The sequence below is a fragment of the Muntiacus reevesi genome, chromosome 1 (assembly GCF_963930625.1).
Source record: "Muntiacus reevesi chromosome 1, mMunRee1.1, whole genome shotgun sequence".
In the NCBI taxonomy this organism is placed as follows: Eukaryota; Metazoa; Chordata; class Mammalia; order Artiodactyla; family Cervidae; genus Muntiacus; species Muntiacus reevesi.
Window position 1 is genome coordinate 97,500,336 of NC_089249.1, and position 17,274 is coordinate 97,517,609.

Genomic DNA, 17,274 nt, shown 5'->3' on the forward strand with positions numbered 1-17,274 from the left:
GAAATGGCCGTCCTTTTCAGCACTCAGTGGAGCATTTTCCTAAAAAGTGAGGTCGCCAGAAGCACAGAGCAGAGAAATCCCAGATGGCGCTAATATTTGATTTCATTTTTAGCACGGTTATATTCAGCAGATGGATTGCAAGGCTGACCTTGCTGACACTTCTGCATCACTGCCTGCTACTCCAATTGCCTTTGTGAATGTTTTTTCGTAAGGCTTCTCCTGGTACCTCAGAGATTGATGCCTGGTTGCCCGCCTGCGTTATGCTTCATTATGCCAAAGCTGTGTGTGCTTGAGAGTTGCTGTGTGCTATAAAAAGGGAAATCCTGGTTCATCTCAAACTTTTCCTACAGTCTCACGGATCACTTGTAACATCTCAGAGAGCCTCATCTTAGCTTTCTAGGTGTCCCTCTATCTGTATTCATTTTTAATTTATCCTTTCATAATTTTTCTGCTTTCTTTGGTAACATGGGCCAATTAAGAATAACATAAAAAGCCCTCTGGAAATGACTAAACTTAACAGTTTCCCATATACGTATTAACACAAAAATCTAATTATATGAAGGTGAATACTGTTGAATTCCTCCTTGCACTACAACTTTGGTGGCTCAGAGCACAGACCTGGGTTGGAGTTCCCAGCTCGGCCTTGTCCTTTAATGTAAACTTTTGACGGGGCTTCCCATGCGGTGCTAGTGGTAAAGAACCTGCTTGCCCATGCAGGAGACATAAAAGGCATGAGTTCAGTCCTTGGGTTGGAAAGATTCCCTGGAGGAGGGCAAGGCAACCCACTCCAGTATTCTTACCTGGAGAATCCTATGGGCAGAGGAGCTTGGCAGGCTACAGTCCATGGAGTCACAAAGTGTCACACACAACTGAAGCGACTTAGGATACACACACACAAGCCTCTCTTTCCCTGTTTGTAAACTAGTGAATTGATTAGTGCCTCACAGTTAGGATTGGTGTGAAGGTTAAGTGAGGTGTAATGAGCACATTGTGTTTTACCACAGTATCGGCACAGAGTAAATGCACAGTGAATGTCATTTTGCAGTATGCTTAGTATTTTTTTTTTGCATATGTGTATAATATAAAGAAAATATAAATGATAAAGTAATTTTGTTTACCTTTTATTTAGATTGCCAGAAAACTGGGTTGTTTTTAAGGAGGACATTTTTAATGATCAGACTGATGCTTTGTTTCAATTCTTTTGGGAAATTTGTATTCACTTTTATAGATTGTTACATAATCCACATACCTATTTCGACAGGAACCCTGTGGAAATGCAGTACCCCTTTCCCCTCTCTCCCGCCCCTTGCAGCTAGTTTCTATTTTGGTGATGTGGCTAGAGAAAAAAGAAATCATCACACAGCATGAATATCCCTCAGGCTTTGTGTTTTTCCTGGCAGGTTGACCTACGTGGCCAGTCTGTAAAGTTCCCTGGGAACATGCAATTCTGAGCTGGATTCAGTTGCTTCAGTCTTTATATGTTGCTGGTTCTCACATAGTCAGATTTTGGTGCATATTTTAATGCAAAGCATAAATGCATTTTATTTTTTTTCCACTTATTTTTATTAGTTGGAGGCTAATTACTTTACAGTATTGTAGTGGTTTTTGTCATACATTGACATGAATCAGCCATGGATTTACATGTGTTCCCCATCCACATTAATGCATTTTAATACAAAGCATTTGGCTTAGAAAACATTGTGTGTTTAATAGCCTATTTGCCCGAGTCACTTCTCTACCCAGTGTAAAATTGATGAACTTAGACTGCTGCTGTGATGTGAAGCTTTCTTGAGGATGTCACCTTTTTCCTTTTGTCTAGATCCAACATAAGGCCAGACTATGCAGACTCCAACTTCCATGAGTTCAAGATGCACACCTTCAACCGGGTTACATCCTGCAGAGTCTGCCAGATGCTCCTGAGGTCAGTTGGCCTGGTCTTGGTTTTCAGTTTAAAGGAACTGGTGTAATTGCCAAATGTTTCGGCTTTCCTAGGGTCCCAGGCAGAATGTTTTCTAATGGGTATATCGCCTTACCAGTTTGGATCCATCAGGTCATTCCCTGGCCTTGTGCCTGGACCTTTCCTTCAGAACCCAGGAATGTTCTCTCCGCTGGCCTTAAGGGGACTCTGCCTAGTGCTCTGTTCTCTTGTTCTGCTTCCTGGCGCTAATGGTTTCCTAGAGGCAGAATTTTGCACCTTTTAACCTATCACTCTCTGATTTTCCCTTGCAGGGGAACATTTTTTCAAGGTTATTTATGTGTTAAGTGTGGTGCCAGAGCACACAAAGAATGTTTGGGAAGAGTAGACAATTGCAGCAGAGTTAATTCCGCTGGTAAGTCATGTTTATTGTTGTGATTTGGGTTTTAATGAGAACATAAAACTTGCTCAACATAATTAAGGCCTAATTTACTCTAAATATGTGTTTATTATAACATATCAGCTTTTGAAACTATTGTTTATGAGCACAATTAGAAAATGGTTTGAAATTCTTGTGACTTTTATACCTAGCTGGGAGACGGAGGGCTTCAAGAGGGACTTGGGAGGTTCCCTACCACCCGTTTCATTCACCCCCTTCCCCTAAATCTCGCCAACACTATACAAATATAGCTGCAGCACACAAATAGAGTCAGAGAACAAAACAGGAAAAAATGGTTCTTTTTCTGTGTTTGGTTTTTGAATTTCTCCCCTTTTCTCTTAAATATTCATCTCTAAAAGGCTAACGCTGCCAGGAGTAAACAACGCACAGACTAATTCATGAATTAATGAATTGAATACATTGTCATTTTACAGCCTTTAACAAAGAATGCATATCCTTTGGATTTTGTGTAAATGTTTTCCCCTTGGTTTTTAAAAATAATGCTCCATGATTGTAACCTGAGCCAGTTTCTAAGGCTGTTGGCAATTATGCATTCAGTAGCCTTTTGCCTCTCTCTGCCCCTCTTGGGCTCTTTTCCTTCTCTTTCTTTTCTGGCCTCTTTATTCTTTCTCTTTCTTCTTCTTTCTCTTTGTCCTTTTCCCCTGAGTTTCTCTGTGTTTTATCACTAAGACCTTTCAAAATCAGTAAAACTTTTTGAACAGAAGAAAGGGATCTTTAACAGCTTGAGTTCAAAAGGTAGCTGTGTCAACCTTTGATTTTCCCAAAGGGAAAGGTGGACATTGAATTATTTTGGATAATGTGAAGAAGAGTGAAACAGAGAATAATAGCTCATTTCAGAGCCAAGTTCAGAAAAATAGGCAATCGTGCAAAACTTGTGAATCCTATTAGAAGACGGAGATCACGGTGCATTCCACTCATTCAGCTCCTTCCGTAGACGTATTTGCAGGGCTCCTCGAGCCACTCTCGATGCCAGGCTTGGGCAGTGCTTGGAGAGAGAGCCTGGCATTGGTTGAGCATCTGCACTGTGCCTGCTCTGCCTGCTTGGGCTGATTCCATCCTCAGAAGAGCAGTGCCCAGTTGCTGATGGGAGTCACTGTGCTTATGCAGTTAGTTGGATCAAGGTCTGTAGGTAAAGGAGGTAAGATTAGCACCTGCTAATGTTTCTGAAGGTCAGAAACCATTTACAGAGGTATAAAATAGAAATAGTACATGCGTTTATTATTGTTTAATTGCCTGTGCTGTTCTTAGTTGCTCAGCTGTGTCCAACTTTATGAGACCCCATGGTCTGCAGCTCACCAGGCCCCTCTGTCCATGGGGATTCTCCAGACAAGAATGCTGGGTGTGTTTGCCATGCCCTCCTCCAGGGGATTTTCCCAACCCAGGGACTGAACCCAGGTCTCCCACATTGCAAGCATATTATTTACCATCTGAGCCACCAGGGAAGTCCTAGAATACTGGAATGGTTAGCCTATCCTTTCTCCAGGGAATCTTCCTGACCCAGAAATTGAACCAGGGTCTCCTGCATGGCAGGCAGATTCTTTACCAGCTGAGCTACCAGGGAAACCCTTTAATTGCCTACCTGATGCAATTTATGACTTATATTTGTGTGTGGGTCAATCTTTATCTGTCCTGTCCTTTATAGAATCTGCCTGCCATGCAGGAGATGCACGGGAGACAGGGGTTCAATCCCTGGGTCAGAAAGATCCCCTGGAGAGGAAATGGTGACCCACTCCAGTATTCTTGCCTGGAAAATTCCATGGACAGAGGCACCTGGTGGGCTACAGTCCATGGGGTCGCAGAGACTCAGACACGACTGAGTGCAGTGTGCACAGCACACCAGCATATTATTACTATTTAATTGCCTACCTGATGCAATTTATCACTTAACATTTCTGTGGTTTCATCTTTATGTGTTCTGTCCTTTATCCTCTTTGAAGACAATTAGCATGTTATTTGCTCACAGTAGGTGAGTGGATTTTTGTCAGTCCCATAGCCCTGTCTTCTGAGTTTCAGTCTGTGAGGAGTAGAAAGTGATCCCATAGTTGGCAAGGTTCTTGGAGTCTAAAGGGAATAGTGTAGGAAAGTGGTTGTAAGTCAAGCAGAGATGATTAAAAATCTGGCTTAGCTCTTAACTAGCTGCATGAACTTGGGGAAAGTATGTAAACATCTTATTTGTTCATCTGTAAAAATGAAATTAGAGGATTATTGTGAGGGTCATATGAAATAATGATGCACAGCAAAGTGCCGGGACACAATGAAAACAGTATTTTCATCCAAGGTGTTATGATAAGCTATTTTTTGGAAAGGAATGCCTACCCCTGCATTGAATGGTGGGTTCTTAACCACTGGACCACGAGGAAATACCACTTCTTTGAGTTTTGAACTTAAGTCCTGTGCACTCTTGATCCTTTGTCTGCATCTTTAAGTTGCCCTCCGTTATCCTTCTGCTTTTCACATCATGTCCTCATTCTTTTCTCTCCTCTTTCTGTCCTTTCCTGTCCAAGATTTTTAAGAGACTGATGGCATTGAATGCCCACAGTCAGTTAATTAGCGATATGGAGGAGTCTTCCCTTTCTTTGACTTCAGATTAGGATTTGCTGGGTAGTCCTTAGAGATAAAGGGATCTGTTCTCAGAGCGAAGAGGAATTTCCATTCTAGCTCTATTAGCAGCCTTTTCTTCCTCACTGCCAAATAGATACCCTCTGAAAGTTGGAAGTCTCCTGACCTCCTTTCCTCAGCCTCACCCCTTCCTTCCTGTTCTGGTGTAGGCAGTAGTCATGGGTAGATTGTAAGTTTGAGCTTGGCAGATCTGTGTGTAGTAAAATAGGTGGTATTTTGAGGACATGGGCAAACTAGACTTTATGGGCTGTTTCCTAGTCTGCAGAGAATCCCAATTCCCAATATTGGTTTAAGTTTTTCAACAGTTCTTTGTTTTGACAGCCAGGACTATTTGCTTGCGATTAATTTTCCATGACTACAATAAATTTTCCATGAGTGATGTGATTGGAGAAAAACGGGTGTACAGGAGAAGAGCAGGAGGCAGGACGAGATATATCAGAGGCTGGAGACATGGTTTACCTGAATGGGGCATTTGTATGGAGGAGAGAACTTGACTGGGAGAAATCATCTCAACAACCAAATTTAAAGCAAGTGAATAGTATTGATTTAAAGCAAACTTAAAGATTCCAAGTCTCTCTGTAAAATAAATCATAGGTGACTTGAGATTACCCCCCAGTTTTATAGAGCTTTATGGCTTCATTGGTTAATAGTCCATATTTTCATCAGGAGACAAAAAGAGATTCTACTTGGTTCAGTGTTACTCAAGAATCCACTTGTGGTTCAGAAAGGCATGGCTAGTAGGAATGGCTAACTTGTTGTAAACAAGTTGGATATAGTTGGGTTGGAAGACAGTTTCAAAAAGTGGAGCCTTTCATTCAACACTGGACATGTTTATAGCTAAGGGAGTGGTCAGTTGGAAAAGAGTTACAAGTTGTACAAAACGACCCAGGGCCTCAGTTCAGTTCAGTCCAGTCGCTCAGTCGTTTTGACTCTTTGCGACCCCATGAATTGCAGCACGCCAGGCCCCCCTGTCCATCACCAACTCCTGGAGTTTACTCAAACTCATGTCCATTGAGTAGGTGATACCATCCAGCCATCTCATCCTCTGTCGTCCCCTTCTCCTCCTGCCCCCAGTCCCTCCCAGCATCAAGGTCTTTTCCAATGACTCAACTCTTCTCATGAGGTGGCCAAAGTACTGGAGTTTCAGCTTCAGCATCAGTCCTTCCAATGAACACCCAGGACTGATCTCCTTTAGGATGGACTGGTTGGATCTCCTTGCAGTCCAAGGGACTCTCAAGAGTCTTCTCCAACACCACAGTTCAAAACCATCAATTCTTCGGCACTCAGCTTTCTTCACAGTCCAACTCTCACATCCATACATGACCACTGGAAAAACCATAGCCTTGTCTAGACAGACCTTTGTTGGCAAATTAATGTCTTTACTTTTTAATATGCTGTCTAGGTTGGTCATAACTTTCCTTCTAAGGAGTAAGTGTCTTTTAATTTCATGACTGCAATCACCATCTGCAGTGATTTTGGAGCCCCCCAAAATAAAGTCTGACACTGTTTCCACTGTTTCCCCATCTATTTCCCATGAAGTGATGGGACCAGATGCCATGATCTTAGTTTTCTGAATGTTGAGCTTTAAGCCAACTTTTTCACTCTCCTCTTTCACTTCATCAAGAGACTCTCTAGTTCCTCTTCACTTTTTGCCATAAGGATGGTGTCGTCTGCATATCTGAGGTTATTATTTCCCCTGGCAATCTTGATTCCAGCTTGTGCTTCTTCCAGCCCAGCATTTCTCATGATCTACTCTGCATATAAGTTAAATAAGCAGGGTGACAATATACAGCCTTGACGTACTCCTTTTCCTATTTGGAACCAGAGCATAAATGAAGGCTAAAGAGTCTTCCACCTTGCAATTGTCATTTCCACTGGTCATCGCATTGGTGGCCTTATTCAACTTGGTTCTTCTATATCATAATCTGTCGCTATTAATCATTCTCCTTCATATCCCCTCAGGTCATCCTTTGTGTATCTGATTAATTTTTCTGATTAACGCATAATCTGCAACCCAGGTAGCTAAGGCTCCATTTCCACTTAAGGCCTCTCTCCTGAGCTTTGAATTCCAAATCTTCATCTTCTAATGTATCCCTTCCCAGGTATCCTGCAGCGACCTCCAGTTTCCGATATCTAAAACCAACCTCAGTAGTCATCACCGCTAACTTCCTCCTATTTTTTGCCTTAAAGATCCACCACTCATACAGTCACCCAAACCTGGGGGTCTGCCTTGGCTTAACAGCCTCTCTCATCTTCGTTCACTTACCTATTCTTGTTAGTTCTCCTCCTAAGTCTGTCAAGAATCTGTGTATATGGTATTGCTATAGATTAACTACAAAAATCTCCTCCCTGCTTAGTTTTCCTTTCACTGTACACTTTGCAACATGATCTTTATTAAAATCAAGGCTGATGTATCCGTCATTTTCTCAGTATATCTTCTATTCCTCACAGAATAATGTTCAAAATTTAATTAGACAGTGAGCCTCTCGCTGATAAGAACCATGCTGAATTGATGTTCTGACCTCTAGGAGGCCATGATGAATAGATGCGTATGTGGGTAGACCAACAGATAGATAGAATAATGAGTAGAACTGTAGTACAGCAAGATTTCTGGGCCTTGAAAATCACTGTGGTCTTGGAAGCAGAAGTAGGAGGCTGTGGGGGATTGGACAATTCCTGGTTCTACCCTTGGAGAGACTGGAGCTTGAGTGATTGTGGGAGAAGTAGAATAAAAACCTGATCTGAATCCCTGGCTGGTACTGTAAGTATGAAAGATGGAAAACTGAGTAGACTTTTGCATTTCTTTATAATATTTATTCAAGTTAAACTTCACACCCTGAGCATTGATCACTCAGCCTCTGACACGGGACACTTGGGTTACGTTAATAAGTAGCAAGAAAATGACCTGGCTCATGGGACACCTAAAGACAAAAATAGCTCTATTGCTGGAGCAATCTACTTCCTGTTCCATTTGGTCCCATTTTTTAGAATTTTTGCTTGGCTCTTAGTGTTTCCTCTCTCTGAAATATGCTCCATTTTCTTCCTACAGTTCCAAGACTACTCTCTTTTATTAATACTTCCTCTCCAATTTCTTTGCCAATCTTTTAACCTTACTCTGCCCATCTAATAGTTCAGTTCAGTCACTCAGTTATGTCCGACTCTTTGCAACCCCATGAACTGCAGCACACCAGGCCTCCCTGTCCATCACCAACTCCCAGAGTCCACCCAAACCCATGTCCATTGAGTCAGTGATGCCATTCAACCATCTCATCCTCTGTCATCCCCTTCTCCTCCTGCCCTCAATTTCCTGCCTGCCATCTAATAGTAGTCTGCATTAAATTGTTCTCTTACCTAAAAAAAAAAAAATTATTCTCTAATTAGTTTGTGTGTCAGTTTTATGTCTTTGCCAAGGTTAGGCTGTATCATGGTAACTAGAAAACCCCAAATCCCAGTGGTTTTAACACATAAAAGTTTGTTTTTCACACATGTGGTATTTATTGTGGGTTCTGGCCTTATAAGTAATGGCTTAGGGATCCAAGCTAGTTCCATCTTATGACTGTGAATTCAACATGTAACTCCTGGACTTGCTTCTCTTAAGACCTTTGAACTGGAAGTGAGCAATTCTATTTTTTAGCATCAGAAGCCCATTGGTTAAAACCAGTCACATGGCCTCAACTTAATTACTAGGGAAGCTGGACAAGTAGTGGAGCCCATGAACTTTTTGGTGAGCACTACTTTCTCTGACCTTTTTAATTTTAATTTTATTTTTTAAGAGTTTTTCACAATGAGTTCAGTTCAGTCGCTCAGTCATGTCTGACTCTTTGCAACCCCATGAATTGCAGCACACCAGGCCTCCCTGTCCATCACCAGCTCCCAGAGTTTACTCACACTTATGTCCATCGAGTTGGTGATGCCATCCAGCCGATCTCATCCTCTGTCGTCCCCTTCTCCTCCTACCCCCAATCCCTCCCAGCATCAGGGTCTTTTCCAATGAGTTACCTCTTCACATGAGGTGGCCAAAGTATTGGAGTTTCAGCTTCAGCATCAATCCTTCCAATGAACACCCCGGACTGATCTCCTTTAGGATGGACTGGTTGGATCTCCTTGCAGTCCAAGGGACTCTCCAGAGTCTTCTCCAACACCACTGTTCAAAAGCATCAATTTTTCATGCTCAGCTTTCTTCACAGTCCAACTCTCACATCCATACATGACCACTGGCAAAACCATAGGCTTGACTAGACAGTACCCATCCTCTAATCAGAATGGGTAAAAAAAAAGAAAATCCTTTATTTTTTAATGGAAGTTTGTAGCATTTTATTTTATTTTATTTTATTTTATTTTATTTTTACCACATCATGTGGCTTATGGGATCTTAGTTCCCAGACCCTCAGCAGTAAATGTGTGGTGTCCTAACCACTGGACTGTCAGAATTCCCTCTGGCACTTTTTATTTCCTTTAGTAGAGTATATGCTCCTTCACCATAGGGAATGTGTTTCTCATCTTTTCTATCTATCCTTTAATATCCAGTCCAAAGTCAAGGTGTTGATCATCAAGTTGTTACCCCTTCTTACTAAACAGGAATATTTCAACCCAACTACAATCCTTGATAGTGTTGGATGTAGTAAAGATACTAACCATTAAGCATTTGAAATAGTATCTTAGACGCTTCTTTTTTTGTGGAAATTTATGTCTTCTTTGGATGTTGTCTTCCCTGGGTTCAGAAACCTTTTATATTTCACGCTCTATATCCCTTGAATTTGTCTAGTCTTCATTCATCCTCAAAATAATAATTAGTTGGCAAAAATGCAGTTCATTTCTAAAAGTAATTCATTCATATTAATATTTGACTATGGTAGATTATTAACTCAAGTACATTTCAAGTGCTTAAAAGGGTCTTTTAAGTTTATTTTTTTTTCTAAGACAAACTGTGCAACTTGGAAGCAAATTTGAAGGTTGGGTGATTAGTTTATGTCTTAACATTTGAGGATTTGTATAGATATAAAGAGAAGGCAGTTCTAATCTCTTTTTTGCTGAACTTGAGTTGACTTCTTCACATTCACCATGGCAACCTCAGTGATCAACATGTACATGGATTCCGAGGTGTGCTGCCAAAACTTTCCTACCTTAATAATGGATAGGTATGAACTCCATTATGTGAGACTTTCTCAACAAGTCACTGCAAAACTGATGTAATTCTAGAGTCGTGTTTCTTTCTCACAGTATGCTACCATGGAGGTCTAGCCCTAGACTGCAACCTTTGGGGGCATTTTTGTTTTTTTCCTTGGTGCAATATATGACTAAACTCCTCTGTCTCCTTCTTAGCTTGATGTTGATCAACATAGCTTGCTTTACATCCTCTTGTTTTAAATAAGAAAGTAACATTGGAAGGCAAATACTGCTGGAGCAGATGACTTCCATTTAATTTGTCTTTTCCTTTAGGGGGAGTGCAAGCCTCAGCTGCTCTAATATTTAACTGAAACAGGTCCCCATTTGCTTATCTGTTTAATCACTCTTTTATCTAGGCCAGGTTGCTGCTGCTGCTGCTGCAGCCACTCCTGAAAGTAGCCTTGGTGTCATCATGGCTTAAACCTGCAAGATTGCTACCTAGAACCTACACCCCACATTGCCATCTGAAATAGCTCTTTTATAAGTAGTATTGCAGTATTTGGGCTTCCCTGCTAACTCAGCTGGTAAAGAATCTGCTGCAGTGCACGAGACCCCAGTTTGTTTCCTGGGTCAGGAAGATCCCCTGGAGAAAAGGGGTAAGCTACCCACTCCAGTATTCTTGGGCATCCCTGATGGTTCAGATGGTAAAGAATCTGCCTGCGATGTGGCAGACCTGGGTTCGATCCCTGGGTTGTGAAGATCCCCTGGAAGAGGACATGGCAACCCACTCTAGTATTCTTGCATAGAGAATCCCCACGGACAGAGGAGCCTGGTGGGCTACAGTCCATGGGGTCACAAAGAGTTGGGCACAGCTGAGCGACTAAGCATAGCACATTGCAGTGTTTTATCATAAGAGATAAACTTTTAGAATATAATTTTATTTTATCCTTCTACCACTAGGCATTTTATCACATGACTTTTACATAAACTGAAGTTTAATCATTGATTTCATAATAAAAAAATGACTTTGGTTCTATTTAACATTATTTAAAGTCTTTTATATAAATTAGTTATCTTTTTTAACTTACTGAGACAATTTTATATTCTAGAGTAGTTATTATTCCTTCCATTTAATTATTTGGGTCAATTTAATGATAGAAATGGCAACCCATTCTGGTATTCTTGCCTGGGAAATTCCATGGACAGAGAAGCCTGACAGGCCACAGTCCGTGAGGTTGTAAGAGTCAGACATGACTTAGCGACTAAACCACCACCACCAATCTTACATTAATAATTGTTAGAGTGAACTGAAAACTCATATGGTTGGATCCTTGTTAGAGCTCCTGAAAAGACTTGAAATCAAAGCCTCTTTCCAAGTATTAGTTATGTTTTTGTTTTTTCAGAATATTGCTATAGATCTGAGTGGTGAAAATAGGGTTTGTGCAACTTCCTCCAAAATTTGATCAGTCCTACTGCCTTTCAGTTTTAATGTTTCATAAAAATAGAATATTAGCCATGATGATGAAGAACCTTCAAAGGCTCTCTTGGTAATTACTTTCCTGTGATCCCTTTTGAGACAAATGATCTTACTGGGCAGCAATTTGTTTAGTCTTAAGAAATAGAACTTCAGGCAAGAGACAAAGCTGGTTGTGTAATAATGCATGCATTGAGAGCCACTTGTATTGGAAAACAAATATAATAGGACTGAAGTGTATGTTTAAACAAATGAATGATATGAGTCTAAAGTCTCAGTGAAAATCATTTGTCTTACACAAATGCATGCACTGTGCTGCCGTTGAAGATGGAGTTCTGCTCAGGCTCCAAGCACCTCAGTGACAGCACTTCTCTGAATTACATTAAGCCAGTTGGGACATGATGAAAGAACGCAAGGTATAAACCCCTTGAGGGCTTGTGAGTCACCATCTAGAAAGGTCTTGAAAGGGTAAGAACATTTTATAGTTTGATCAATAGGAGCCCGAGAAATCGGCTGCAGGGTAAGGGCAAGTTGAGGATTAAAAACTTTTGGAAACTAGAAGAGTTGAATGACCATTCTAAGGAAATTTCCAGAAGAAAAAGAGACAGTGAAAGAGAGATCTTTTGTCATATCTCAACCGCCCACTTTTCTATTTGGTCAGAATTCAGCCAAATAAATTTGATAGTCATCAGCTCTCATTATCCTCGTCCTCGTGTGGAACTGTGATGCGCAGAGAAGGTTTTAGAGCTCCGAGTGCCCTCCAAAGTAGCTTTGGGTACATATCAAGAGGAAATGAAGGGTGGTGTTGCAGATTTCAAAATCAGAGCACCTTTTCCATAGAATACATCATCAGAAGAGGTTTTTATTCTATTTTCCCGTCCAGGATTGACTTTTACTTTAAACATGTATGAAACAGTGTGTTGCAGTTGGGTTTTCTGCTCCCTCGTCACTGTTATTTTTGTAAAAATTATAGCTGCTGCGTTGATACGGTTATCAGAATTTAGATCATGTTTGTAAAGGGGCCAATCAGTCTGATGGCACGACCACTGGAACAAGTACAAAAGTATAAATAAAGGAGCCTGGTTAAGAATTTCTGAACTCAGAACAGATTCTAAGAGTTATTTCTAGCCCTTTGGCTTTTGCCCTCTCCTCAGAATATTTACAGAACCCTGCCATGAAATATGACTAAATAAAACCTCAGACTTTTAAGAGCCACTATTTATGTGCTCTGCCCAGCATGAGCAGATCACAGTGTGAACTGCTCTATGCCAAGTCCATGGAAGAAATGAGCCTCTTTTCTGGATGGCAGTGGGGAGGGTGGCGGTGCTGTGATGGCCAGGAGGACAGGGCGTGGGGGCAAGGAAAGGATAAGCCCCCGTTAAGGACTCAGGCCCTCAGAGTTAGAATTGTATCCAGCACGAAGCCCCTTGTCCATTTTACAATCTGCGTTTCACAGAGGAGCCTTTGTGAAGAGCAGGTACATTCAATAACTAGGAGGAAAGCTTGATGAGATGCAAAGCAGGAAAGCAGGAGACAGTAGGCGGCAGGAAAATCAAGGAGGGAGCGTTGGGTGTGGTGGTCAGCCAAGTCGAGTGTCTTCCTTACTTGACCGGTCCCGTTCATACCTTGCCTGGACCTTACCTGCTTTATGTTTTGTGTTCAGTGCTCACTCATGCCTGCAGCTGGCTGGCTTGAACCAAGACAGGAAGAGCCTGTAAATGAGGAGCTTCTGTTCCCTGGATCTGTTTTCTAGGTAAAGATGTGCAGGTATATGCATAGCTAGATCATCACCTTAGATACAGCCGTTTTCTCTTCCTGAGGAAACCCAGAGCACTGCTGGGACGTGATGTGCCAACTACTGCCATGTGCGCTACCCTAGGTTTTATGCTAAAAATAAAATATATTTAAACATATTGTAACAGATCAACGTCACCAGGACATAACAACCATTCTGTGCAGTGTTGGAAAAAAAATATTTCTGAATTAAAATTAATATGCACTCTCATTTTTAAACTCCAACCCTGAAAGATAGGGGATTTTCCCATTGAGAGGTCATCTGGAAATATCAAAGCTTTACTCAGCCTGCTTGGATGGAAAATTTAAACTCTCCTCCTGTTTGGTGCTTCTTTGCTGTCTGTGATTTCCAATTCAGTCTCTTTCTCTGACTCACAGAAGAAGAAAGTAGTGTAGGGCTTTTCTGGCTTATAGGTCTTTCTGGTTAAACCAGTGTAACAGGTATCACAACTTGTCTGTTAGGAACCTGAGTTCACCTAACCTGGGTTCTCAGTTTGGGCACAGTGTCCAGCCAAATGGCACTTTTATAGACCCTCTCCCTACACAACTTCCCTTAGACAATCTTTCTCCTAAAACTTTGCCTATTTCTAGCAGGGAGGAGAAGGGAAAAAGCTTTCAGTCCTTTGTAAAGGCCAACTTCAGACCTGGCAAAGATGCCTTCATAGCAGTTATGTGGGGAAGTTAGGATGATAGGGTTGACACTGAAAAAGAAATGCAGGCTTTGCTTTTCTGCAGAAAGGTGACTTTTTGCTCATGCATCTTCAGTTCCATTAATCAGGTATAGTCCTTTAAAAAGCAGAAAGGCCCCAAACCTGTTCCATGCCCCAGGCCGTCTTCCCTAGTAAAGCAGTCTGACAGCTACTCAGGTTTTCTGGTACTTTTCCCCTTGAACTCTGGTTCTGAGGCTTCTTGGAACCTCTATCAGAGGTTCATTTAGTCTACAGAGCCCTCTTTTAGAACTACCCTTTCTCTCCTGATGTTCTCATCAGTGTCTTCTCTTCTCAGATCCTTCTTCAGAGGATCATTTTGGTTGGCAAAAATATAGCATAGGCTCAAAATGATGAGATGTTTTTCTGCAGTCTGGAGAAATTATAATATGCATAAGTACTCCTGGATATGGAGGAAGGAAACAAAAATATTCCCCACCAGCTTTTCCACGTGCAGTATGTCTTTCCTCTCAGAGATACCCTTTGCCCTCTACCAAGTTAGTCTCTTGCATATCTCAGGGCCCTTCCTAACTGTTAGTTATTTTCAGGAACTGAAATGTAATGGAGTTTGCCATTTCTATTTCTAAACAGGTAAATTGGGATGAAAAGAAGATTAGCATTGGGATTGAATCTTGTCCATTTTTAATTTCCATCTTTAAATCAATCTGTGTCCCTCCCCCCAAATAGAACTAAAAGAAACAGCCACTTCATGCAAAATTCATATGCAAATTGTATGTGTTAAATTTGCAATTATTATAGTAGTTGTAATATAGGCAATTGTAATATGTTTGTACCATGTTGTGTTTAGATTCTTAAAACTGGGTATGTTGAAAGAAAGGCTCCCATCTAGCTTTCTCTTATGTACATAAACTTGGTGCAAGTCCATGTTTCAAGGAGCTTTGTGTGGTTGGATTGAAATTGCTTAATAAACAATTGAAAAAGTTAAGCTTAACCTAGAAGTCATTTAGTACTATGAGTCACTTCCCTGACAGCCAATAAGGCAAGAGAACCTGGTTGCAAAACAATTACTAGCCCAGCCTGAGGGACCTTGGAAATATATTAACAGGTATCATTAGGAAAACAAAGCAGCAGTGTTCTACCACGCTGCAGAGAACAAGCTAAGGTTGCTAACTAAACAAAACAACTTCACTGACAATGCCAATTTTTACATTTGTTTCAGAACAAGGGACGCTCAAACCTTCAGAGGTAAGATTAAAGTTTACATTTTTCTTTTGTAACTTTTGCATTTCAGATTGTTTGCTAACTTAAGCAGGCTCAAACCCCTAAAATGTTAAATGTACCTTTTAAAATGGATAGAAACAGAGCTAGAGTGACTAATCAAGTGCTTTTGAGTGAAACGCACAGGTTAAATAAGAGGAGTTTTCAGATACCATCTGAAGATCTTAGGTAGAGGAAAAATGTGAATATTTCATCTAAGAATGTGGGTTAAGATGCGCATTTCAGAATCTTAGGTACTTAATTTATTCAGCTGAATTTCGAATAAATACTGTAGCAATGTCGTAGCACTAATCTGGTAGAGATGCCTTTCCCTTGTTTCCAGCTACAGAACTCCACAAACCCTGAGGCTTATAAAACTTAATGCATCTGAAGGCATTCCCTTGGAATAAATCTTTTTGATTCTGCTCGGACAGGAGAAAAGGTGGCCCTCATCCTAGGATAAAACAATGTCACTGCCTGACATTCACTAGTACTAAGAAGTTCTAGCATTCTTCTAAGGATGTGCGTGTATGTTTCTGCCAGTTTTCCACCTGAGCAAAATCATGATTTGTATCATGTCTTCTTGATCAAATCAGAATCTGATAACATTTCCTTTGGTTTAACAGATTCTGAGATTTGATGGCTTAGAAGTATGAGATCTCTGTCACCTCTCAGAATAAAGCACTTTTAAGAAAATAGAAAAGAATGAAAAATGTGGCAGATTATAGGCAACTAGTGCCTTGGCCTTCAACCAAAAGTAATATATTTCTTACCTGACCTCCTCCAAAAATCATAACAAAGAAAACTAAAACGTAAAAGGTCTGTGGTTACTAATATGAACCTGAAATACAGTAATCTGAGAATTTCAAAATAAAGACAAGTACATTCTTTATCAAATTATTTTAGCATATACAATTATATCTGATTAAGGGTGGTATAATATTAGTATGTTTTTAATAGGCTGATATTTACATAGTTGCTAAAAATAATGAAAAGTACAGCAAGAAGTCAAACAAGAGGTAACTGCTTTCACTTTTTTGCATCAGCATGTAATTTGTGCATATTGGGAACCAAGAATGTGATGTGAGAAAATTCACGTGTACCCTTTTAGTGTTATCCATCGGCTATATTTTAGACTTTAGAATCTAGCTCAAGGAATGCATAACAGGATAATAATATTTTAAAAATAGGTCATGCAACTTCTGCTAGGGCTAAAATAATTAATGTAAACTTTTTTTAGTGTTTAGTTGACAGGTAAGATTTTTCATCAGGACTGTAAGGATTCTTCCAGCAGTGCGAGTGAAGATCTTAGAAAGTAGCCTTCTTTTTCTTCTCTCACGCTCTTATTAGATTATTGAGACAGATATCCTTGTAGAGCTTTGAACTGTAACTCAATATTACTTTACATTTATACTGCTAGATACATCTATTTTTTCCCCCAGGGAAGATGATTTCACTTGATTTTATTTAAGTAATGAGAAATGGGTGTATTTACAGAAAAGAAAGTGTGCTAATAATAAGTGGTTAATAATTTTCACACTGGTACAAAATAACGATACAAAAAAATGCTCTCCAGGCATTTAATACTCTTAAAAATTACACATTAAGCCTATTATGAAAAGAATTCATTTTCACATTGATTTTTTTAAATGTAGCATCTGTGTTTTAGTGACTTGCTTAACTTTTGATTATAATAAGTGTAATTTTTATTTAATGTGTGATTCTGCTAATAATCTCTACTTTGAATGGATAATTATAGTGAAATCTTATACTGGTCAACCTATTTGGAAACTTTAGCTTAGCATAAGGAAGAACTGTAGAAAAAGAATGTTAAGAAGCATCTTTCACTCCATACCTCCCCACTACAACTTTGTGAAAGGTGTATTCACTCTTAACACAAATGCTTATGTGATGTCTGGGAGTCTTTCCGAAAGTTAGCAGTGAAGCCCTTTTGTAAGCTCTGTGATTTCTGCCCCCTCTC

The 17,274-nt window shown here is 40.3% G+C and overlaps 1 protein-coding gene across 1 annotated transcript in view; it reads left to right on the top strand.

The window, feature by feature from the left end:
• The window catches only part of VAV3 (vav guanine nucleotide exchange factor 3), a 414,102-nt gene that overhangs the window by 260,739 nt on the left and 136,089 nt on the right, over positions 1–17,274 (top strand). The window contains exons 16-18 of the mRNA XM_065907662.1: positions 1,820–1,921; positions 2,230–2,330; positions 15,256–15,281. Of these exons, the coding sequence (XP_065763734.1) occupies positions 1,820–1,921; positions 2,230–2,330; positions 15,256–15,281 (229 nt within the window). The remainder of the gene's footprint in view (positions 1–1,819; positions 1,922–2,229; positions 2,331–15,255; positions 15,282–17,274) is intronic.